At 50.0% G+C, this 18,776-nt stretch overlaps 1 protein-coding gene across 1 annotated transcript in view; it reads right to left on the minus strand.

Annotated features, from left to right (window-relative positions):
* GALNT14 (polypeptide N-acetylgalactosaminyltransferase 14) overlaps window positions 1-18,776 on the minus strand; it is a 220,215-nt gene that overhangs the window by 45,975 nt on the left and 155,464 nt on the right. The window contains exon 3 of the mRNA XM_043917622.1: window positions 6,939-7,037. Coding sequence (XP_043773557.1) covers window positions 6,939-7,037 — 99 coding nt within the window. The remainder of the gene's footprint in view (window positions 1-6,938; window positions 7,038-18,776) is intronic.

The following is an 18,776-nucleotide window of genomic DNA, read 5'->3' on the forward strand; positions in this document are numbered from 1 at the left end:
CTCTGTGCAGTAAAGTATTCCCATACGTAAAACGGGGATAATAAGAGTAGTACCCATCATTCATAGGGCTGTAGGGAGAATTAAAGGGAAACGTCTCTAAAGCATTCAGCACAGCATCTGCTGATAACAGTGATAAAAAGCTGTAACAATTATTACTGTTTTCTGGATCAGCAGTGATTTTTGAACTGACTTCATCTCCCTTCCTGTGCTGGGAATCTGTTGCCTCCAGGCAAGACTAGGTTTCCGTGTGTATTCTGAGTCTCAGTCCTGACTGAGATGGCTGCATCCTGCTTCTCTAAACACACCAAACTGTGTGGTTCCTCGGAAACACTCCTGGGCCACGCCACCTGCCACAGGACACCCAGAGCCCCATGTGTACCGGGGAGGGGTTCAGATAGGCCTGGCAGAGGCTCTTACCCAGCCCTGTTTCTGGTGAGCCGCCCTTTCTAAGCAAGATGCAGAGACTTCCCAGGAGGAGAACTTCCCCTGGAGCTACCTTTATTTATGAAGCCTTAATTCTCACCATGGCAACTAGAGTGAGGTGGAGAGAGGAACCCCAACCCCAGCCCCTGAGCCCACTGCTGTTGGGAGGTGAACACCTGGAGAGCAGGAGGTGATGCGAGGGGAACCTCGCCACCATCATCCGAAAGCAAACACACCAAACTCAACAACCAGCCCTCTAATCAGAGGGTGGGGGAAGAGGGAGGCAGAGAGAGAAGGAAAACTTGCTGGAAGAATACCCTCTAATGAGGTTTGATTACGGCTTTAGCTTCTCACGCGATCTGCGCCCCCCTCCCCCCAATCCCTGCCCGCTCTTTGAAATTCAAGAGTTCTCTTCTGTGAACATCAAAAGGTAAATCTCGTGCAGCTCTGCGCTGGTTGAACTGAGAGATGATTAGCGAATAAAAAATGTCCAGAGTGTAAAAAAGAAAAAAGAAAAAAAGAACGAAATCGTCAGCAGTAAGTGCTAATTAGACTATTTCCTGGTAACACCTGGCTGGTTTTTGCTCCTCTAAACAGAGCAATTGGAGTGATGGGGGGGTACCGAAAAAGTGGCTCGGAGCCGGGAGGAACTGAGATGGGCAGTGGCTTTGGGAGCCTGGGGTGGCAGGAGAAGGAGAAAGGTCAAGTCCAGCCCTGGGGACCTCGCTTGGGTCCCCAGAGGGTCCCCCTGGGTCCTCTCTTCTGCACACCCTACCCTCATCCTGCCACCCAGACCCTGGGGACTTGCACCTCCCTCCCTCCTTTGGTCTCACCAGTTCTCTGCCAGGACACCTCACCAGCCCATCTGCAGCCAAGCCAGCCCTCCCTTCCCTCCAGGGCCCGGTTTTTCCCTTGCTTGGACCCCACTGTGGCTGTTCTGTGCCCCTTCCTTTCACAGTCTCACAGAGGAGTGGGTGTTCATCTCGCAGGCACATCCCAGTCATGCTGGAGCCTGGGAATTATCCAGGAAATGAGTTTCCTATCCACAGCTCACTCTCTGCCAGAAGGCAGCTGCCTACAGGGTCTACACCTTCTGCCCACTGCACCCTAACCACAGCTCCCCTCCTCCAGCCCCCGAGAGGCAGCTGGTTACGGCAGCGTGGGAGGCCTGGCGGCCTCCACCATCTACAACTGTGCGATCCTGAGCGGGACGCCGGGCAGCTCCCAGCCTTCATTTCCATCTGTAATTACATTTTCCTTGTAAAGGCAGGCGATATTAATACTTGACCTACTTCACAGGCTTTTGTGTGTATGAAATGAGGAAATGTACTTGAAATTGCTTTCTGAACTGCACGGGGCTCTATGCAGGCAGCGTTTATCAGACGCTCCATAAATGCCAGCTGAATGAAGACCTGAGGCTGCTTGACAGTTGAGTTTAGTCATTCTGGAGTCAGGCCGTGTTGGGTTCAAGTGCTGTGTCTAGGTTCAAGTGCTGTGTCTGTGTATCCGCCATTCACTAGCTGGAGACTTTCAGGAAGGATGGAACCACCAGCACAACTGCCTCAGCTGCAGGAAACAAGCTTAGCACCCTGCCTGGCGCTCAGCAGCCGCTCTTGGAATCTGGGGCTTGATAATTGTGATGATACTGGCTCCTAGGTGGCTCAGATGGTAAAGAATCTGCCTGTAGTGCAGGAGATCCAAGTCCAATCCCTGGGTCAGGAAGATCCCCTGAAGTAGGAAGTAGTAACCCGCCCCAGGTGGTTACTATTACTATTACTAAACCCAGGTTAATACTAATACCCAGGCAAGTATTCTTGCCTGGAGAATCCCATGAACAGAGGAGCCTGGCGGGCTACAGTTCGTGGGGTCGCAAAGAGTCAGACACAACTGAATGACCAAAACTTCACACTTCACTTTTGGTTCTCAACGTGTGATCCTGGGGCTAGCACAGCCTCAGTGTCACCTGGGGACTTGTCTGAAACACAAATTCTTGGGCCCTACTCTAGATGTATTCAGTTGGAATATCTGGGGTTGGGACCCAGGAAACTGTATTTTGACAAGCCCTCCAGGGGATTCTGATGTCCACTCAAGTTTGGGAGCCATGGCCTTAGAACCCCGCTGTCTACCTGGGCTGGAGGTGCCTCATGGCACGTGCTGTCACCTGTCCAGGCTCACTCTGTGCCAGGATTGTTCCACGGCCTTTAACCACCTGAAGTCCTTCACTCCTCACCACAATCATCTGAAGCTGTTATTAACAGTATTCCTGTTGTGCAGAAAAGGAAACTGAGGTAGAGAGGTGAAGAGGTGCCCAGATGTCACACAGCTGGTAAGGACAGAGTGGGAATATCTGGCCCCAGCATCCAATTTCTTCATCACCGTAATGTGAGAGACTGCTCCTCTAAATCTAGATTATTACGAAAAGCCACAGCGAGGAGAATCAAGATGTAAACTGGCCATGCTCCAGACCCCCCATGGGAGGCAGGGGGCGGGAGGATGCTCCAAAAGAAAAGAGGAGGCCCTAAGTCTCATATATACACAAGGACTCATGGCAGCAGCAGTCAAGAGAAACCACTGTTCAGGGCTTTTCTCTGTCCTTAAGTGAGAAAAGTGCCCTAACTCATCAAGATTGTGACTCCCTCCCTCCCCCCATCACCCGCCCCATTGTGCCTCTGCCTGGCTCTGAGTGCCCCCAGGTGCACCTTCCCAGCCCCCTCCCCTGGCTAATGCAGAAACTTGGGCAGGCATGAGCAGAGGGACCAAGGCCTGGCCAGGTGCTGGGTGGGAGGAACCAGAGGGCAACTCAGTCTACCCCAGTTCCTCAAGCATCTTTTCCTTGCCAGAGCCTGGCAGCATAGTCATCTAAATTCTAGAGAACTAAAGATGAAAAATGGGCTTCCCTGGTGGCTCAGACGGTAAAGAATATGCCTGAAATGCGGGAGACCCAGGTTCGATCCCTGGGATTAGGAAGATCTCCTGGAGAAGGGAATGCCTACCTATACCAGTCTTGCCTGGAGAATTCCAGGGACAGAGGAACCTGGTGGGCTACAGTCCACAGGGTCGCATGACTGAGCAATTCACTCACTCGAAGATGAAAAACACCTTAGAAAAGATCCTTCCATCAATGACAAAAGTGAGACAGGAAGTGCTCTTCATTCAATTCCCTCCCAGTGGCTGGTGATTTATTTGTGCGACAGAACAGGGAATATGAGGGAAGTACAGATTCCCAAGGCAAGTGACACCTGGCCGTGGAAGTTCCCAGAAGTAATCTTCCTTGCCTCCACCCCTAAAAGTCACTTCCACTCTGCCCACTGATGATGTTAAGCCCATCTGTTCACACCTGGCTCTTGGGCCCCCATTCTGCAGTTTTCATGGACCACAGGGTCTGAGGGGGGAGACTGGCTCACATGGAAGTTCCAGAGAGGCAGAAAAGAGGTCCTGGGCTCGGCCAGCAAGGCACCCAGCAGAGTGTGGCATAGCGTCTGGCATTTCATGGGGCCTTCTGAAAAGTATGGTGTTGGGGCCCCCCGCTCCCCCAGCAGAGTGCAGGGCACCAGGGCCTCCGGGGAGGCCCTCCTTCAGGCTGGTGGACAGAGACACTGGGGCAGACCCCTACTGCCCCAGATTCCCCCCCAGGAAGCCAGAAACCCGAGTCCTGGCTCTTGCACTTCTCAGATCTGTGGCCTTGGCCTCCATTCTCTATGTACACCCTGACTTCACATACCCTGATGGGGCTCCAAATGAAGTGAGAGATGCAATGTGTTCTATGGACCATAAAACTCAGCATTAATATTAATATTAACATGTTAATATTATTATCATCAAGTATCATTATTACTATTATAAAGAGCTGGAGGAACAGCAGGAAGAGAAAGAGAAATACGTCTTAGAGCTGAAAGGGGTGAGTCTGGGGGCAGTACCTGAAGTGCCCCTGAGAACATAAACACAGTGTAAGGAAACATGGGGGGTCGGGGTCCTCATATTATAACAGCCCCCACATGTCCCAGGGTAATGTCTTCTTGTGGGAAATGTGACAGAACCTGAAACATGAATGGTATTTTTATCATCATCAATACCAATGTGGCTAACAACATGCCCAAGGTCACAAAGCTAGGAAATGGTAGGGTGGGGACTGGACGCAGGTCTTCAGATCCCAGGTGTGGTGCCCCTTTAAAAGTGCTCCAGAGCCATACAGACCCAGGAATGGCTGCTCTAGGCCAGCACAGTTCTCAGTCTTTTACTCGAATTAATCAGAGCAGCTCTAAGCTGTAGGACTGATCCGTATGCCACAGGGAGGGTAGGTAAGACATGAGTAGGATACAGGCCTTCACCAACAGTTCACTGAGGATTACATCTGGGAAAATGCATTAAGTGCAAGAGTTGAGATGTGCAGAAAAGGAGCCCAGAAGGGGTCCCTGAGGGAGTGTGTGTGTGAGTGTGTGTGTGTGTGTGTGTGTGTGTATTGAGTGGGATGGAGGTGCATGGCCAGCCTGGAAGGCAGGGGGCCTCTCTCGGATGCTCTGGTGTCCTCATGGAAACATCCAGCAGACATGCCCAGATGTGACCTTGCATGGTGGGGCAGGCTGTGGTCTGGCACTGTGGAATCGCTTCCCTCTGCTCCCCATGGACCTGCTTTGCCTGCGTGGTTCAGAAACTCCACTCTCCCTTCCACAGAAGAGACCCAGGTAAATCATCAGTTGAACCCCCGCTGAGCCCTGTGCCCCCACCAGCTCACACATCACAAAGGCAGTTTATTAATCTACATCAAGACTCACGGTGACACCTGACCGTGACTTGGGACATTTTCTTGTCAAGAGCTGAAGCCTTGTTGGGAAATCAAATTCAAACCAGGCAGTGACTTGTGGGGTGAATGCAGAAACCAGGGCAGATGGGACAAGCAGCTGGCAGGAGGAACCAGTCAGTCTGTGGCCAAGGAAAGCTGGGCACGGACAGCTGCCCCCAGAGATGTGGGAAGTGCCAGGTTGAAGACAGCACATTTGGGCTGTGCCCTCTTGAGTTTCTAAGGGACACCGTGACCCTGCATAGTGGACATGCATCATGAGTGACAGGTGGTGCTGAAGACACTGCCCACCATCAGAGTCAGCCTATCACCAACACCCTCACAACACCTGGACCACCCGGCCTGCCCACAGCCATGCCCGTACGGGAAGGAGAGCGGAAGGTGTGGCTGGGTGATGGAAATGGCAGGAGGTTTGACTGTGCTTGATCGTACTCTTGGCCCACATTTAATCTCACCTCCTTCTCTGTGGGATCAGCTGACCATGTGATGGGTGAGCAGATCAGGACGGGCTGTAAGGGGCTATGTCCCAGGGACGTGGGGCGGTTTACCCCAAGGCCAGCCCCTTGTTCTGCTGGAAGTGTGACTGGGGGCATCCTGGTGCCAACCCCTTCCCCAGAGAAGCTGAACACCACCTCTGGGACTAGCCTTGCCCTGTCAGGCTGCTGAGAACTCTGAGGGCAGAGTGCAAGGGTCGAAACCCTGCCTCACTGTTGTCAGCTGAGCAACAGGGGGTCTTAACTTAGTATCTCCGAGTCTCAGTTTCCTCCGCTGTGAAGTGGGCACAGCAGTGGCCACTCTCTGAGAGCGTGAGCTCAGGCGCGTCTGTCCTTCAGGGGACTCAGTGATGATGGTTCCACCTAAGGGCCAGTGATGCTGAGGACCTGAGTGAGGGCGGCGGGCCAGATGATGCTGAGGGAGGGCAGCCATGGGAGGGGCTCCAGAGGAGAGGAAGGGGTGCGGCATGGGGAAGGGGAGCTGACACAACCCGGGTCTTCTGAGAGCAGGGGGCGAGGCTTTCCTGGCCAAGTTTCCCGGCCCCCGACTGTGTTCTAAGGGGAGTTCTGCTGAGGGTGGGCGCTGCATACTGAAAATCCACGCAGGCCACACACGGCGAGAAAACACCGATTGGACCGAGGGCCTGGCCCTGACTAGGAGCCGAGGGTGGATGGAGAGGCCTGAGGGTGACCGGGGCTGGAGTCCAAGGTGATAGGTGAGAAAGCAGACATCAGCCATTCCCTTCGGGCTGATCTGACCTGCACCACGGCCCCTGGTGATGGTGCGGGAGGCAGGGGAGGGGCAGGTGCTGGGCTGGGCCCTCCTGGCAGACCAGAGTTCTAACTCCAGCTGAATGCTGGGGGTGGAGGATGTCCTCAGCCACTCGGGGCCCCAGCTCCCTCGTTGGCGGTGAAAATGTGAACTCCTGTCCTAGAAGCAACCTGTGCAGTGGTTAAGGGCAAGTGCCCTGGGGTCAAGTCCTCTGTGACTTTCAGTGACCTTCCATAAGTAGCCTAATGCCTCGGCCTCTGTCTTTCCTCCTATAAAACAGGATAAAAGCCACCCTCATAGGAGTGTGAGGAGTGACTACCCTCGTGGACGCACGTGGCCTGTGCTGAGCAGCGCCCGGTGGGTGCTTAGAAACACTGGAGCCAGTCCCCGGTAGGCAGACACGCCCTCTCTGAGTGCCGGCCCGGAGGCTGATGGACAGGAAGGCTCTCACCTGCGGACAGTCCTGAGCAGCGTGGAGCGGGCCTCGTTGTGGAAGGTGATGATGATACTGGTGGAAGGGAGGTCGGCGCCGTACACCAGCAGGGTGCATCTAGGGGAGGAAAGGGACAGGAAGGGCTTTAGAGACAGAGCAGACACAAAGAGCTGGAACCGTGGGCATCACGTGTCTGGTGGGGCTACCTCAGCTACACAGCACCATGTAAGACCCCAAAGCCTCACCTGGCCCTACTGCGCGGAAACAAAGCTCTGAGAATGATTAGCTGGCTCTCCTACCGACCTCAGGGAACTTGCACTTAGAGTCGAATTCAGTGGATGTACAGGCCATTTGAGGGCTTCCCTGGTGGCTCAGATGGTAAAGAATCCACCTGCAATGCAGGAAATCCCAGTTCATTCCTTGAGTTGGGACGATCCTCTGGAGAAGGGAATGGCTACCCACTCCAGTATTCTTGCCTGAAGAATTCCATGGACTGAGGAACCTGGCGGGCTATACTTAATGGGAATGCAGAGTCAGAGATGACTGAGCGACTAACACACAGACCCTAAAGAAGGCTGAGTGCCGAAGAATTGATGCTTTCCAACTGTGGTACTGGAGAAGACTCTTGAGGGTCCCTTGGACAGGAAGGAGATCAAACCAGTCAATCCTAAAGGAAATCAATCCTGAATATTCATTGGAAGGACTGCTGCTGAAGTTCCAATACTTTGGCCACCTGATGCAAACAGCTGACTCAGTGGAAAAGACTCTGATGCGGGGAAAGATTGAGGGCAGGAGGAAAAGGGGGTGACAGAGGATGAGATGATTGGATGGCCAACTCAATGGACATGAGTTTGAGCAAACTGCAGGAGATACTGAAGGACAGGGAAGTCTGGCATGCTGCAGCCCATGGGGTCGCAAACAGTCAGATATGACCGAGCAACTGAAAAACAACAGAACATCAGTGTGGGACTTCCCGCATCCCTGAGGCACTGCACAGTGGTTCCTGGCAGCCTCACAAGCCCACGCTCAAACTCAGGCTCTGCAGCCCAGTCGGTGCCAATCTCGGCCTGCCAAGGTCTCACCACATTCTGGGCCAGCAGCTCCAGCCCACCACACCATGCTGATTCCCAACCTCCTGTCACCCCAATACATACATGAAAATCTGGCTTGTTTAAAGAGGCTGAGCCCTAAAACTCGGCATATGCAATAAACCGACATTGAAAAGACATTCATTTCTCTGTGTCCAGGATCGTTTTGTATGACAATTACATTTAGGGTAATTTCAATTTAATACCCCACTGCAAGTGAAAATTGTAGCCCGCAGCCTGAAAATTACTATAATAATGGAAATAAACCCACCTAGTGAGGCTGGTGCCACCAGGGGCAATCCCTGGGTAATGCCTCCTCCCATTTCTCACTGTTCCAGGGGTAGTAAATGAGGATGTAAATAAGAGATGTTCGGCGAGTCAAACATGTCCTCTGCCTGTTTTTCAATTTCTTTCCAAGTGTGGGGTTTTTGGGGTCCAGAGACCCAAGGATGGACTTCAAGGGGACTGTGAGCCCTCTGATATCATCTGCAAAGTTGTATATGAATATGTGTTTGTTTTTTTCCTGGGAAGATGGCTCATAGCGTTTAGTAGATTCTCAAAGAAGCCTGTGGACTGAAACACTTAAGAACCTCAATCCTAGGCCAATGGGCCTGACACCCATTTTGCCTCCGTGATAATTTTGAACACTTTTTCCTGTAAGAGCCAACCCTGAACACAGAGGACCTGAGCAAGGCTGGACAGGCCCCTTTTCCTGCCCTGGAGGCATCCAGCTGGGAGACAGAGTATGGCCCCACAGGTGCTAGGGGAGCAGAGGGAGGTGGGCCCCCAAATGGGGAGTAAAGAAGGCTTTATGGAGGAGGAGGTGCTGGGTCTCAGTGTGACATAGGGACGGATGGAGAGATATGGGGTACAGCATCCCCATCACAGCACAGTTTTTGGATCTGCAAGCCAGATGCCCAGGGAAGCAGCTCACAGAATACTGGCCCTGGGGGTCTGGATACCACTGAGCAGCTGTGAGATAGTGGGTCAACCACTCACCTCTCCAGGCTGCTCTCTGCTTATCTGTAAAACAGGGCTTGGGCCCACGGCTCTCCTGCTCAAGCTTCTCCAAGCATCAGTAATCAGAAGCTTTGATTGTAGCTGACATTCAATAAGTGTGGTTGATTCGAACGAAATGCTGCAAAAGCCATTCTGCAGTTGAGGCTCCAAAGTGTGGCTGGGTGTCCACATTTATTAATACTTTTCTAAGACTCATCTGGAAAGTGGAGATAATTTTTAAGTTGTAGATTTCCCCCCCTAGATTGTGACAATGTTAGGTAATTAGCTTGACAAATAATAACTATCATGATGTTGAACATCACACTGAAGCCTGCAGTCTCCTTCTCCCATCAGGTGGAGCCAAGTCTTGCATGGGCTGGAAAGGCACCTTCGGTGAGTGGCTCTGCCCTGTCCCACAGTGGGTGAGGGGCACTGGGAGGCAAGAGGGGGAGAAGAGAGCAAAGAATGTAGAATCCGTGTTAGAGAAAGAAACCTGGGCTGTGACGCTGACGCAAATCCTGGATCTGCTGAAAAACTGGCTGTGTGTCTTTGGACATGTCCTTCCTCTTCTCTGACCTTTAATATTATCACCTGTGAGAAGAGGTGAAGACTGCAGAGGATGCAGGCAAAACATGTGGTATTTCACAGCTGCTTAATAAATGGTGGTGAGAACTATTACTGTTATGACTACACAGTGGCTGAACTGTCCCTCCAGGCTACATTCAATGTTTATGGACTAGAACTGCAAACTCAAGAGTTCAGCCAAGGAAGGGGCTTGGAGACAATACAATCCAGTCTTCTAAACTGGGCTGAACTTGGTAGTGTAACAGGCCTCCGTGGGCACCTGTGCTGCTGTGCTCCTGGGCCTCAGCCCCCTCCAGCCTCCTGCGCCTGCAGGATGAAGGACAAAGGCCCTTCCTGGAGGCAAGGCAGAAGCCCCATGAGTGCCTCCTGTGTGCACAGGCCCAGGAAAGGTGAGCTCTAGGAGGGAGGTGCCTCACAGCTCCTGGCACAGGGTAGTATCTTCCTCCCACCCCTGCTCACAGCTCAAGTGCCTGGACTCATCCTTTGTCTCCTCTGACCCTCACAACGTCCTCTGAGAACCTCTACTCCACAGAGGACAACTGAGGCTTGGGATCTTGCTCAAGATCCCACGTCTGGTGAGTGGCCGAGATGGGCTGCATCCAGGTTCTGTGACTTCTAACGTGGTATCTGTCCCTAGCATCCCTCTGGGACCTCATCCAGGTAAAGGCGCAGGAGCCCAAGGAGCTGATGCTGGGCAGGGCCCCCCTTCCCAAGCCACCTGCCTGCCCTTCAAGGTCCAGGGGGAGCTGCAGAACCACTTAGGAACGAGCCCCGGGCACTGGCAGCAACAAGGCCGAGGTGCCTGGAAAAGTCCTTAAAACTGGTTGCCGTGAGGAGAGTCAGAAGGTGCCTGGGCTTTCTGTGAGAGGATCTAAAAGATTAATCAAACAGCGAGATCTATTAGGGGCACCAGGGGAATGGAGACGGCTGCCAACACTGAGATCTGGCGCCGGCAGATGGACGAGAAAGCATGTTTATAATTTATTAAAGATTCAGGGGTTTTACTGGAGAGAAGAGCTGTGAGCAGAAAATATTGGGGGTGGGGTGGAATCGGGAGGAAGGGCGGGACCACCACTGTGTGTGCAGACAGATGCCAGCCCGGAGCTGCCATCCTGACTGCCACAGCAGCTCCTGAATAATGCACGCTCCTCTGAGCTGATTTTCCATGGGTTGTTTCTTTTTTTTTTTTAAAGAGTCAACTGACTTCATTTCTGCAAGTTCAGGTGGGTCTCCCAGTGCATCCTAACCATCCATTTCTTGAGTGTTCACCATCAGTTATCCACCAAGGATGCTTCCAGAGAGGTGCTCTGAGATGCTAACCCCTGGCACGGGGTCAGAGCTTCTTCTTCCATCTCTTTCCACCTCTCCACCAGCCAATCACTGCTCTGCTGCCTACGCCGCCGCATCTCTGCACCTGAACAGGTGCCAAAGCGGGGATGTTAGAAACACACCAAGCGAGGATGGCTGTCAGTTATCCCAGAAATGTAATGTGTGCACATGCCTTTTATTTTATTGCATAAGCTCATTAAACTGACAGTGGCCCGTAAACAGAGTGTTCTAATGATCGTCATCCCCATTTTATCATCAGGCAGGAGGGCTCCGGCCGGGCCTGCCCACAGTGTGCCTGCCGGGGCTACGACCATGGTCCTCTACTTCTTGAACACACAGTCTTCCCCTGCAGGATGACACCCTTATGGAAGAAAAGAAGTGGTCATCAATTATGAACATTCAGGATTTTATTTTCGAGTGTAAAAGCAGTAGGGATTGATGAAGAGGCAGACTCAGTAACTCTGAAGCAGAGAGGACAGCATAATTACTGTTACTAATATGTCCAGAACTGACAATCCTCTGTGTTCAGAAGGCAAAATCTTGAAGGGAGGCTCTAGTGTCCCAGAGGGGAGGCTGAGAGCAGTTAGAGAAAGGGGAAAGGTCACGCAAAGACGCAGCGTGACACAGTGGAAATCAGACAGGCCTGGGGTGGGACATACTGGGCCAAGCTCTCATCACTTGGGAGCTGGGTAGTGACTGCTGTGATGAAATGATCCGCCTCAGGGAAGGTTTTTATTATTTTTTTAAATTAATTTATTTATTTTAATTGGAGGCTATTTTACAATATTGTAGTGGTTTTTGCCAAACATTGACATGAATCAGCCACGGGTGCACATGTGTTCCCCATCCAGAAGCCCCCTCCCACCTCCCTCCCCATCCCATCCCCCAGGGTCATCCCAGTGCACCAGCCCTGAGCACCCTGTCTCATGCATCGAACCTGGACCAGCAATCTGCTTCATATATGATAATATACACGTTTCAACGCTACCCTCTCAAATCATCCCACCTTCGCCTTCTCCCATAGAGTCTGAAAGACTGTTCTTTACATCTGTGTCTCTTTTGCTGTCTCACATATAGGGTCATCGTTACCATCTTTCTAAATTCTATATATATGCGTTAGTATACTGTATTGGTGTTTTTTTTTCCTGACTTATTTCACTCTGTATCAGTCAGGGAAGGTTTTTAAATGACCATTTAGTGATCCCTGCTCAGGCACTGTCCTGAGCACCTGCATATTTAATGCTCACAACAGCCCTACAAGGGTAGGGGTGGAGGATGGAGAGGCACTGTGTGGATTCACTCAGGAGGAGGCTGAGACACAGAGAGATTAGGTGACTCGCTGCAGCTAGTGAGCCCAGGCCTGCCACATGTCCATGTCACCACACCACCACCTCCGTGCCACTGGCCGCCAGCTGTCCCTGCAGTGTATTCTGTGCCCTGCACACCGTGTGGACCGCTGGGCTCATCACCACCCCAAGGCGCACTTTTTCCCAAGCTCCAGGACCCTGCAGGGAGGGCCAGCTTGCTTGCCGTTTCCGGGTAGCCACAGGAAGACCGGGACACTGCCAACTGAGCTGCCACAGGAACATCCTAACAGAGGCTCCCTAACACCCAGATGGAGCCTGAAAAGGCAGGTGCAGGGTGACTTCAACGATGCCCTGGGAGGCATGTGAACCTGTTTTTAAACAGAAAGCTATGGTTTGTCCCTCCAGTTTCCGAAGGTCCAGCACTCACTCCACAGGCCAGATCAGGCATACAAAACAACTGGGTTCTCATCTCCACATGGGCCACTTGCCTGAACTCTAAGGTCACAAAGGCCAAGGGAAGCAGGCATAAGATGGAAAGCGGGGGTGGGGCTAGTTTCCAGCAGAACACGGTCCCCAGGGGAGTGATGATCTAGATTCCCACGCAGCTGGTTGGGGCACAGCCTTCCTGCTCCCCACTTTCATCTCTGTCCCCCGTGTCCTCCACATGAGCCCAGAAGAGCCCCACGGGGACCACATCTCCTCCCCATTCCCCTGCCTCCAACACTTCCCCAAAAGTGATGCAAATGACAAAGCAAGGACAAAAGGGGAAGAGCTTTTGGCCCAATGACTCTTCCAGAATGTCAGCTTCCTCTGCACCGGGACCAAGAACACCTACTCCATCCCCAGCTCAGTTCTATGCAAGAAAGTCCACTCTCAGCTAGGAGGAAAAGGAAGATGACCTAAAACTATGAAATGCCAAATCTGTGACCGGCCTCTAGGTTCAAACTTGACTCTTCGGAAGAGAAAAACACAAGCAGTCTAAAAAGTACGACAGCTGGTAAAACCAGAAATTCCTTTTAATCTCATTTCATGGGCAACACTGATACACTGTAAGGCATGAAATTTTTATTTCATGTCAATTTCACTGGGATTTCACATGCAGATTAATTTGTTCATTCACATAAACATATACTGTTCTGACTCCTTGCCTCCTCCACAGCCACCCTCACTTAGTGTTATAGAAATCCTGCCTCTCATTAAAGACACTTAAAATAACAGTGAGATCTGCTATTCCCTGACCCAGCCATGTTTTGAATTGCTGAGTGCATAATTAAATTCTAGTGTCCTGGGAAGGAGGTAAATGGGCCAGGGCGGGAAGTGAACTGCTTAGGAACTCGGCTGGGCTCTGGGCTGGGCAGCTGAAGGCCCCCAGCCCCTACCTCCTTGTGGACGGAACCTGGTGTCTTGCTTCTAAGGGACAGACTACAGTTAAAATGATGGGATGTCACTTCTATGATTAGGTCACAAAAGACGGTGACTTCCCTCCTTTGGGCCTAGTATGCTTTGCTGAAGCACGCTGCCATGATGGGGAGCCTCACATGGCAAGGAACTGAGAGTGGGCTTCTGGTCCATAGCCTGTGATGGACCGAATTCTGCCAACAACCATGTCAGTGAACTTGGAAGAGGGCCCCCCACCCGAAACGTGCCCCAAGATATGTTTTAAGATACCTGCAGCCCCAGATGATACCTTGAACACTGCCTGTGAGAGACCCTAAAGGAAAGGACCCACCTTGGCCATGCCTGAATTCCTGAGCCACAGAAACTCTGAAATGATAAGCATTATTATTTTTTTGGCTGCACCTTGTGGCATGTGGGATCTTAGTTCCCTGACCAGGGATCGAACCCACATCCCCTGCAGTGGAAGCGCAGAGTCTTAACCACTGGACCACCAGGGAAATCCCAATAAACATTACTTTAAGGCACTAAATTTTGTGGTAATTTGTTATGTAGCAACAGACAATGGAAACCAACTTCATTGGTTTTAGCTCCTGAAAAACCAACTTCACCAGGGTTTCTCACTCCCTGTGGAGTCAAAGGTAAATCCCCTAGGGTACTTAGTAGAAGAGCTATGCAAAGGCATCACAATTCTCCCAGCATGGAGCTCCAGAACCTCCACTGGACCCTTCATTCATGCTCTGCTGGCATCAAGATGTTGTTAGGTATGGGATTCCTAAGGTCCCAGTATAGAGAGGGAAGTTCTTAAGGGATACCTTCGGGGGGTGTTCCAATATTCATAGTTCAGCTCTTTTGTAGTTGTTCAGTCACTCAGTCGTGTCTGACTCTTTGTGACCCCATGCAATGAGGCACGCCAGGCCTCCCTGTCCTTTACCATCTCCTGGAGCTTGCTCAAACTGATGTCCATTGCATCAGTGATGCCATCTAACCATCTCATCCTCTGTTGTCCCCTTCTCCTCCTGTCTTCAATATTTCCCAGCATCAGGGTCTTTTCTAATGAGTTGGCTCTTGGCATCAGTTGGCCAGTGTATTGCAGCTTCAGCATCAGTACTCCCAGTGAATATTCAGGATTGATTTCCTTTAGGATTGACTGGTTTGATCTCCTGGCAGACCAGAGGACTCTCAAGAGTCTTCTCCAGCATCACAATTCAAAAACATCGATTCTTCAGTGCTCAGCTTTCTTTGTGGTCCAACTCTCACATCCATACATGGCTATTGGAAAAACCATAGCTTTGACTACACAGACCTTTGTCAGCAAAGTAATGTCTCTGCTTTTAAATACATTCTCTAGGTTTGTCACAGCTTTTCTTCCAAGGAGCAAGCATCTTTTAATTTCATGGCTGCAGTCTAATTTCAGCTCTTGAGGACTTCTTAATATGAATCACAATCCATGGAAAAACTGTTGCAGTGTCTCTCTTCTCCCATGGATGGTGCATAACTAGTAAGTACCCTTCCATGCACAGAGAAGTTAATGCATTTCCTACAATGATGTCAGAGGGCTTTAAGGCCTAATTCACTTGCAGAAGTTCAGTTAAGAAAGATTGACCTAGATGGCATCACGGACATCCCTCCATTCCGTGAACACAAGGCCACTGGGCAGAGCACTTGTTCTCAGTGTGGGCCTACTTAGGCCAATAAAAACATTCCCTTGCACCAACCATCACCTTGTTCTTGGTTGGATCAGTCAGGCCAGCTCAAGGTCTGCAGTTCACTCCCCGTTTCTCAGAGGACCCTCTAGGTTTCTTAGCCATCTACTTCTTTTAGCATCAGGTTTATAAGAAAAACCTACATCTTGACAATTCTAGAGCACTTCCACTATCATTATTAATTGCAGGCTGTAGATCAGAATGGTGATTTCCTAAGTCAATTCTGCATTTTCCTGGCGATGTACTGTAAGAATGCCCCAAAGGGTCTTTGCTGACAAACTGGGAAGCTAACTGGGGCAGGGAGTCACCAGGATGTAAAGGGCCACATTGTCTGGAGGCCCCCAAAGGCTCAGTCTCTGTCTCTATTTTGCAGCCCAGAGTAGACGGAAGATCTTTCCCTCTTTGGCTCCATACAAACTCATGGACCGCTGCCATGCTGGATGGGAAAGGACCACAGAGCTCCTCTGGTGATTAGTTCCTACACTATGAGCTGCTGGACTGTATTTCCAAGGGAAGTCTATGCATGCTCTGTGAATACAGTCTATAAGAGTTGGGACTTCTCTGGTAGTCCAGTGGTTAAGAATCTGTCTTCCACGTAGGGGATGCAGGTTCTATCCCTGGTCAGGGAACCACTATCCCACATGTCTTTGGGCAACGAAGCCCACAAGCCACAACTACTGAACCTGTGCACTCTGGAGCCCACACTCCGCAAATAAAACCTGACACAGCCAAATAAATAAATAAATATATTTTTAGAAAGTCTACAAGAGTCAGAGAAGTTTGGTGCATTAGAAATACTGGAAAACTATTAGATTACTTTTTTGGTGATTCATCCTTGCACACTGAGACTTCTGCTAGCCCCTGTTTACCAAGCTTTGACCTTGCCCTGTAATCCTTCACATATAACGGGGACTCCATATTTAAGGGATATACTGAACCACCTAACATCCTACCACACAGAATTTTGTAGGACACAGGTTTTAAAAAAACACTGCTTCCACCTCCCTTTTTTTAAGATGTGTAAACTGAGGCCCAGAACAATGAATGAATTGACCCGCCAAGGTCACGCTACTAGGTAGTGGCCAAGTTAAGATCTCCTAGAACTTACTGTTTCCTTAAAACACTTAGGCTTGGTTGTGGGTGGGGGAGTCACAGGGGTACTTTCAGATGGTTTACAGCAGCCCCAGTCCATACAGGGTTACTGGCCACTGCTTTTCAGTGCCCTTTATCAGCCTCTTCCTTCAAAACATTCCCACCAAACTCCCTATTATTTCTCTATGTCACTCAGTCTACACTTGATCTTAGCCAAAAGCCCAAGAAGTCATCTATGTTGCTAAATCTAACAGAAACTTTTTAGTCTTTATCTTGCTTGTCAACTCTGTAGTAGTTAAGATTGAAGGTCACACATATCATTAAATGTTTGGGTCTTTGCCCTTGGCTTTGGTGAAATCACCCTAGCATGGCTCTCCTCTTTTTAAGCTATTTCTTGATTTGGTTTTCCTTTTCTTTCTCCCCTCCGAAATTCTGGTGTTCCCCTCCAAAATTCTCTCCTAAGCCATCCTCTTCTCAATCTTCCTTTTCTTTAGATTATTTTACTTGTTTCTAAGGCTTCAATTTCCCATCTGTTTGCAAATGATCCCAACCCTAACCTTAACCTGATGAACATCTTCTTTTGAACGACCCCATGCGATGACCTTTTCAGCTGCCCTCTGCCTCTCTCACCTTGTCCAAGTCCGCTGACCCTTCCATGTTTCCCAACTCACCACCTACCATGTGCCCAAACCCAAGAGATATTCTCAAATCCTGCCTCCCCTTCCCCGACATCCAATCTCACTAAATCTAGTTCTGTCAATCCTTCTTACTTATCTCTTGACCTGGCTGTTTCTCTCTATTCCCATCATATCTTTGCTGGATTATTGCAGCCACTTCCTAGCTGACTTTATCCCTATCCAATCTCTTCTGCATGCTGCAGCTAGAATGATCATTCCAAACTGTAAATCTTTAACATGTTTCAACACTGCCCAAGTGCTCACAAATAAAGTTGAAACTCCAAATCACCGCTTACCATCCTTGGTGACCTGGCACCACCTCTGGCTCCTCCCGTCATATCCTCCAATTTTCAGCCACGTTCTGCCTGACCTGCTCTTTCTCCCTCTGGACCTCTGCAGGTGCTGCCCTCCCTCCCACCTGTCTGGAATGCACTCTCCTGTCTTCCCAGGCCCGGATATTTTCTCCTCTTCTAATCCTGACTTGGAAGGTACTTCCCCCGGAAGCCTTTCTTGACATCTAAGGCTTTTCTAATGTGCTCCCCTAGGACTCTGCACTCCCCCCCATCAGTGCAGTTTATGATCAGGCATTGGGAACTACTAGTCTGTCTCCTTTACTGATTGTTAGCTGCAGTGAAACCTAGGGCTCGTTTGTAGTTCTAACTTCAGTACCTGGCATGGTGACTAAACATGGTAGACATATACAATAAATGTCTGAATAATGAGTGGGTGGATGAGTAGGGGAGGAAGCAGGTGAGGCTTTCATGGGGTCAAAGCCAGAGGAAAAAATATCTCTTGCCAAGTGACAGGTGACACCAGCTCAAGGAAGTTGCAGAACTGCAAGTTGGGTGAGGTGCCAAGGTGAGTCATACAGAGGAGACCAAACAAGTCACCAAAACTGAGAATGGTACGATGTGGGGAAAACAGGGAGCCTCTGGCTCAGGTTGTCCAGGGAGACATCTGGGATAGTCATCTTGTGCCTGTGGAGGCTCTGGGGCATTCTCTGTTGCAGTGAAAATACTCAGCTGAGTTTAAAACGCTGGAATGTTCCCCTTGTTCAGTGAGTCCTGGGGATGAACAATGCTTCCTTACATGGGAAGGAAGAGACTAAATCCTATCCAGTAGGACTGCCAAACTATAGCTTGGATGCTCTCTTCTCCCAGACCTGCACTGTCCAATATGGTAGCCACCAGACACAGGTGGCTATTGAGCACTTGAGATAAATCAGAATGGAGATATACTGTAAGTGTGCAATACACACAAGATTTCCAACACTGATACAGAACGTAAGATATCTCATCAGTAATATTTTTAGATTGATTATATGTCAAAATGATACCCATGGATGGTGGTAGTGCTGGTGGTTTAGTTGCTAAGTTGTATCTGACTCTTTGCGACCTCATGAACTATAGACCTTCAGGCTCCTCTATCCATGGGATTTTCCAGGCAAGAATACTGGAGAAGGTTACCATTTTCTTCTCTAGGTGATTGGGTTAAAATAATATATATTATTAAAACTAATTTCACTTAAAATTTTACTTTTTAAAATGTGACTATTAGAAAATTTTAAATTACCTACATGGCATACATCTATTTCTATTAGACACCATTGTCCTAGGTCATTACTAAAGCTTGTATATAATGCAAATTAAAATTTCAACATTAGTGTCAGACAATAGTT

The sequence above is a fragment of the Cervus elaphus genome, chromosome 11, assembly GCF_910594005.1.
Source record: "Cervus elaphus chromosome 11, mCerEla1.1, whole genome shotgun sequence".
NCBI lineage: Eukaryota > Metazoa > Chordata > Mammalia > Artiodactyla > Cervidae > Cervus > Cervus elaphus.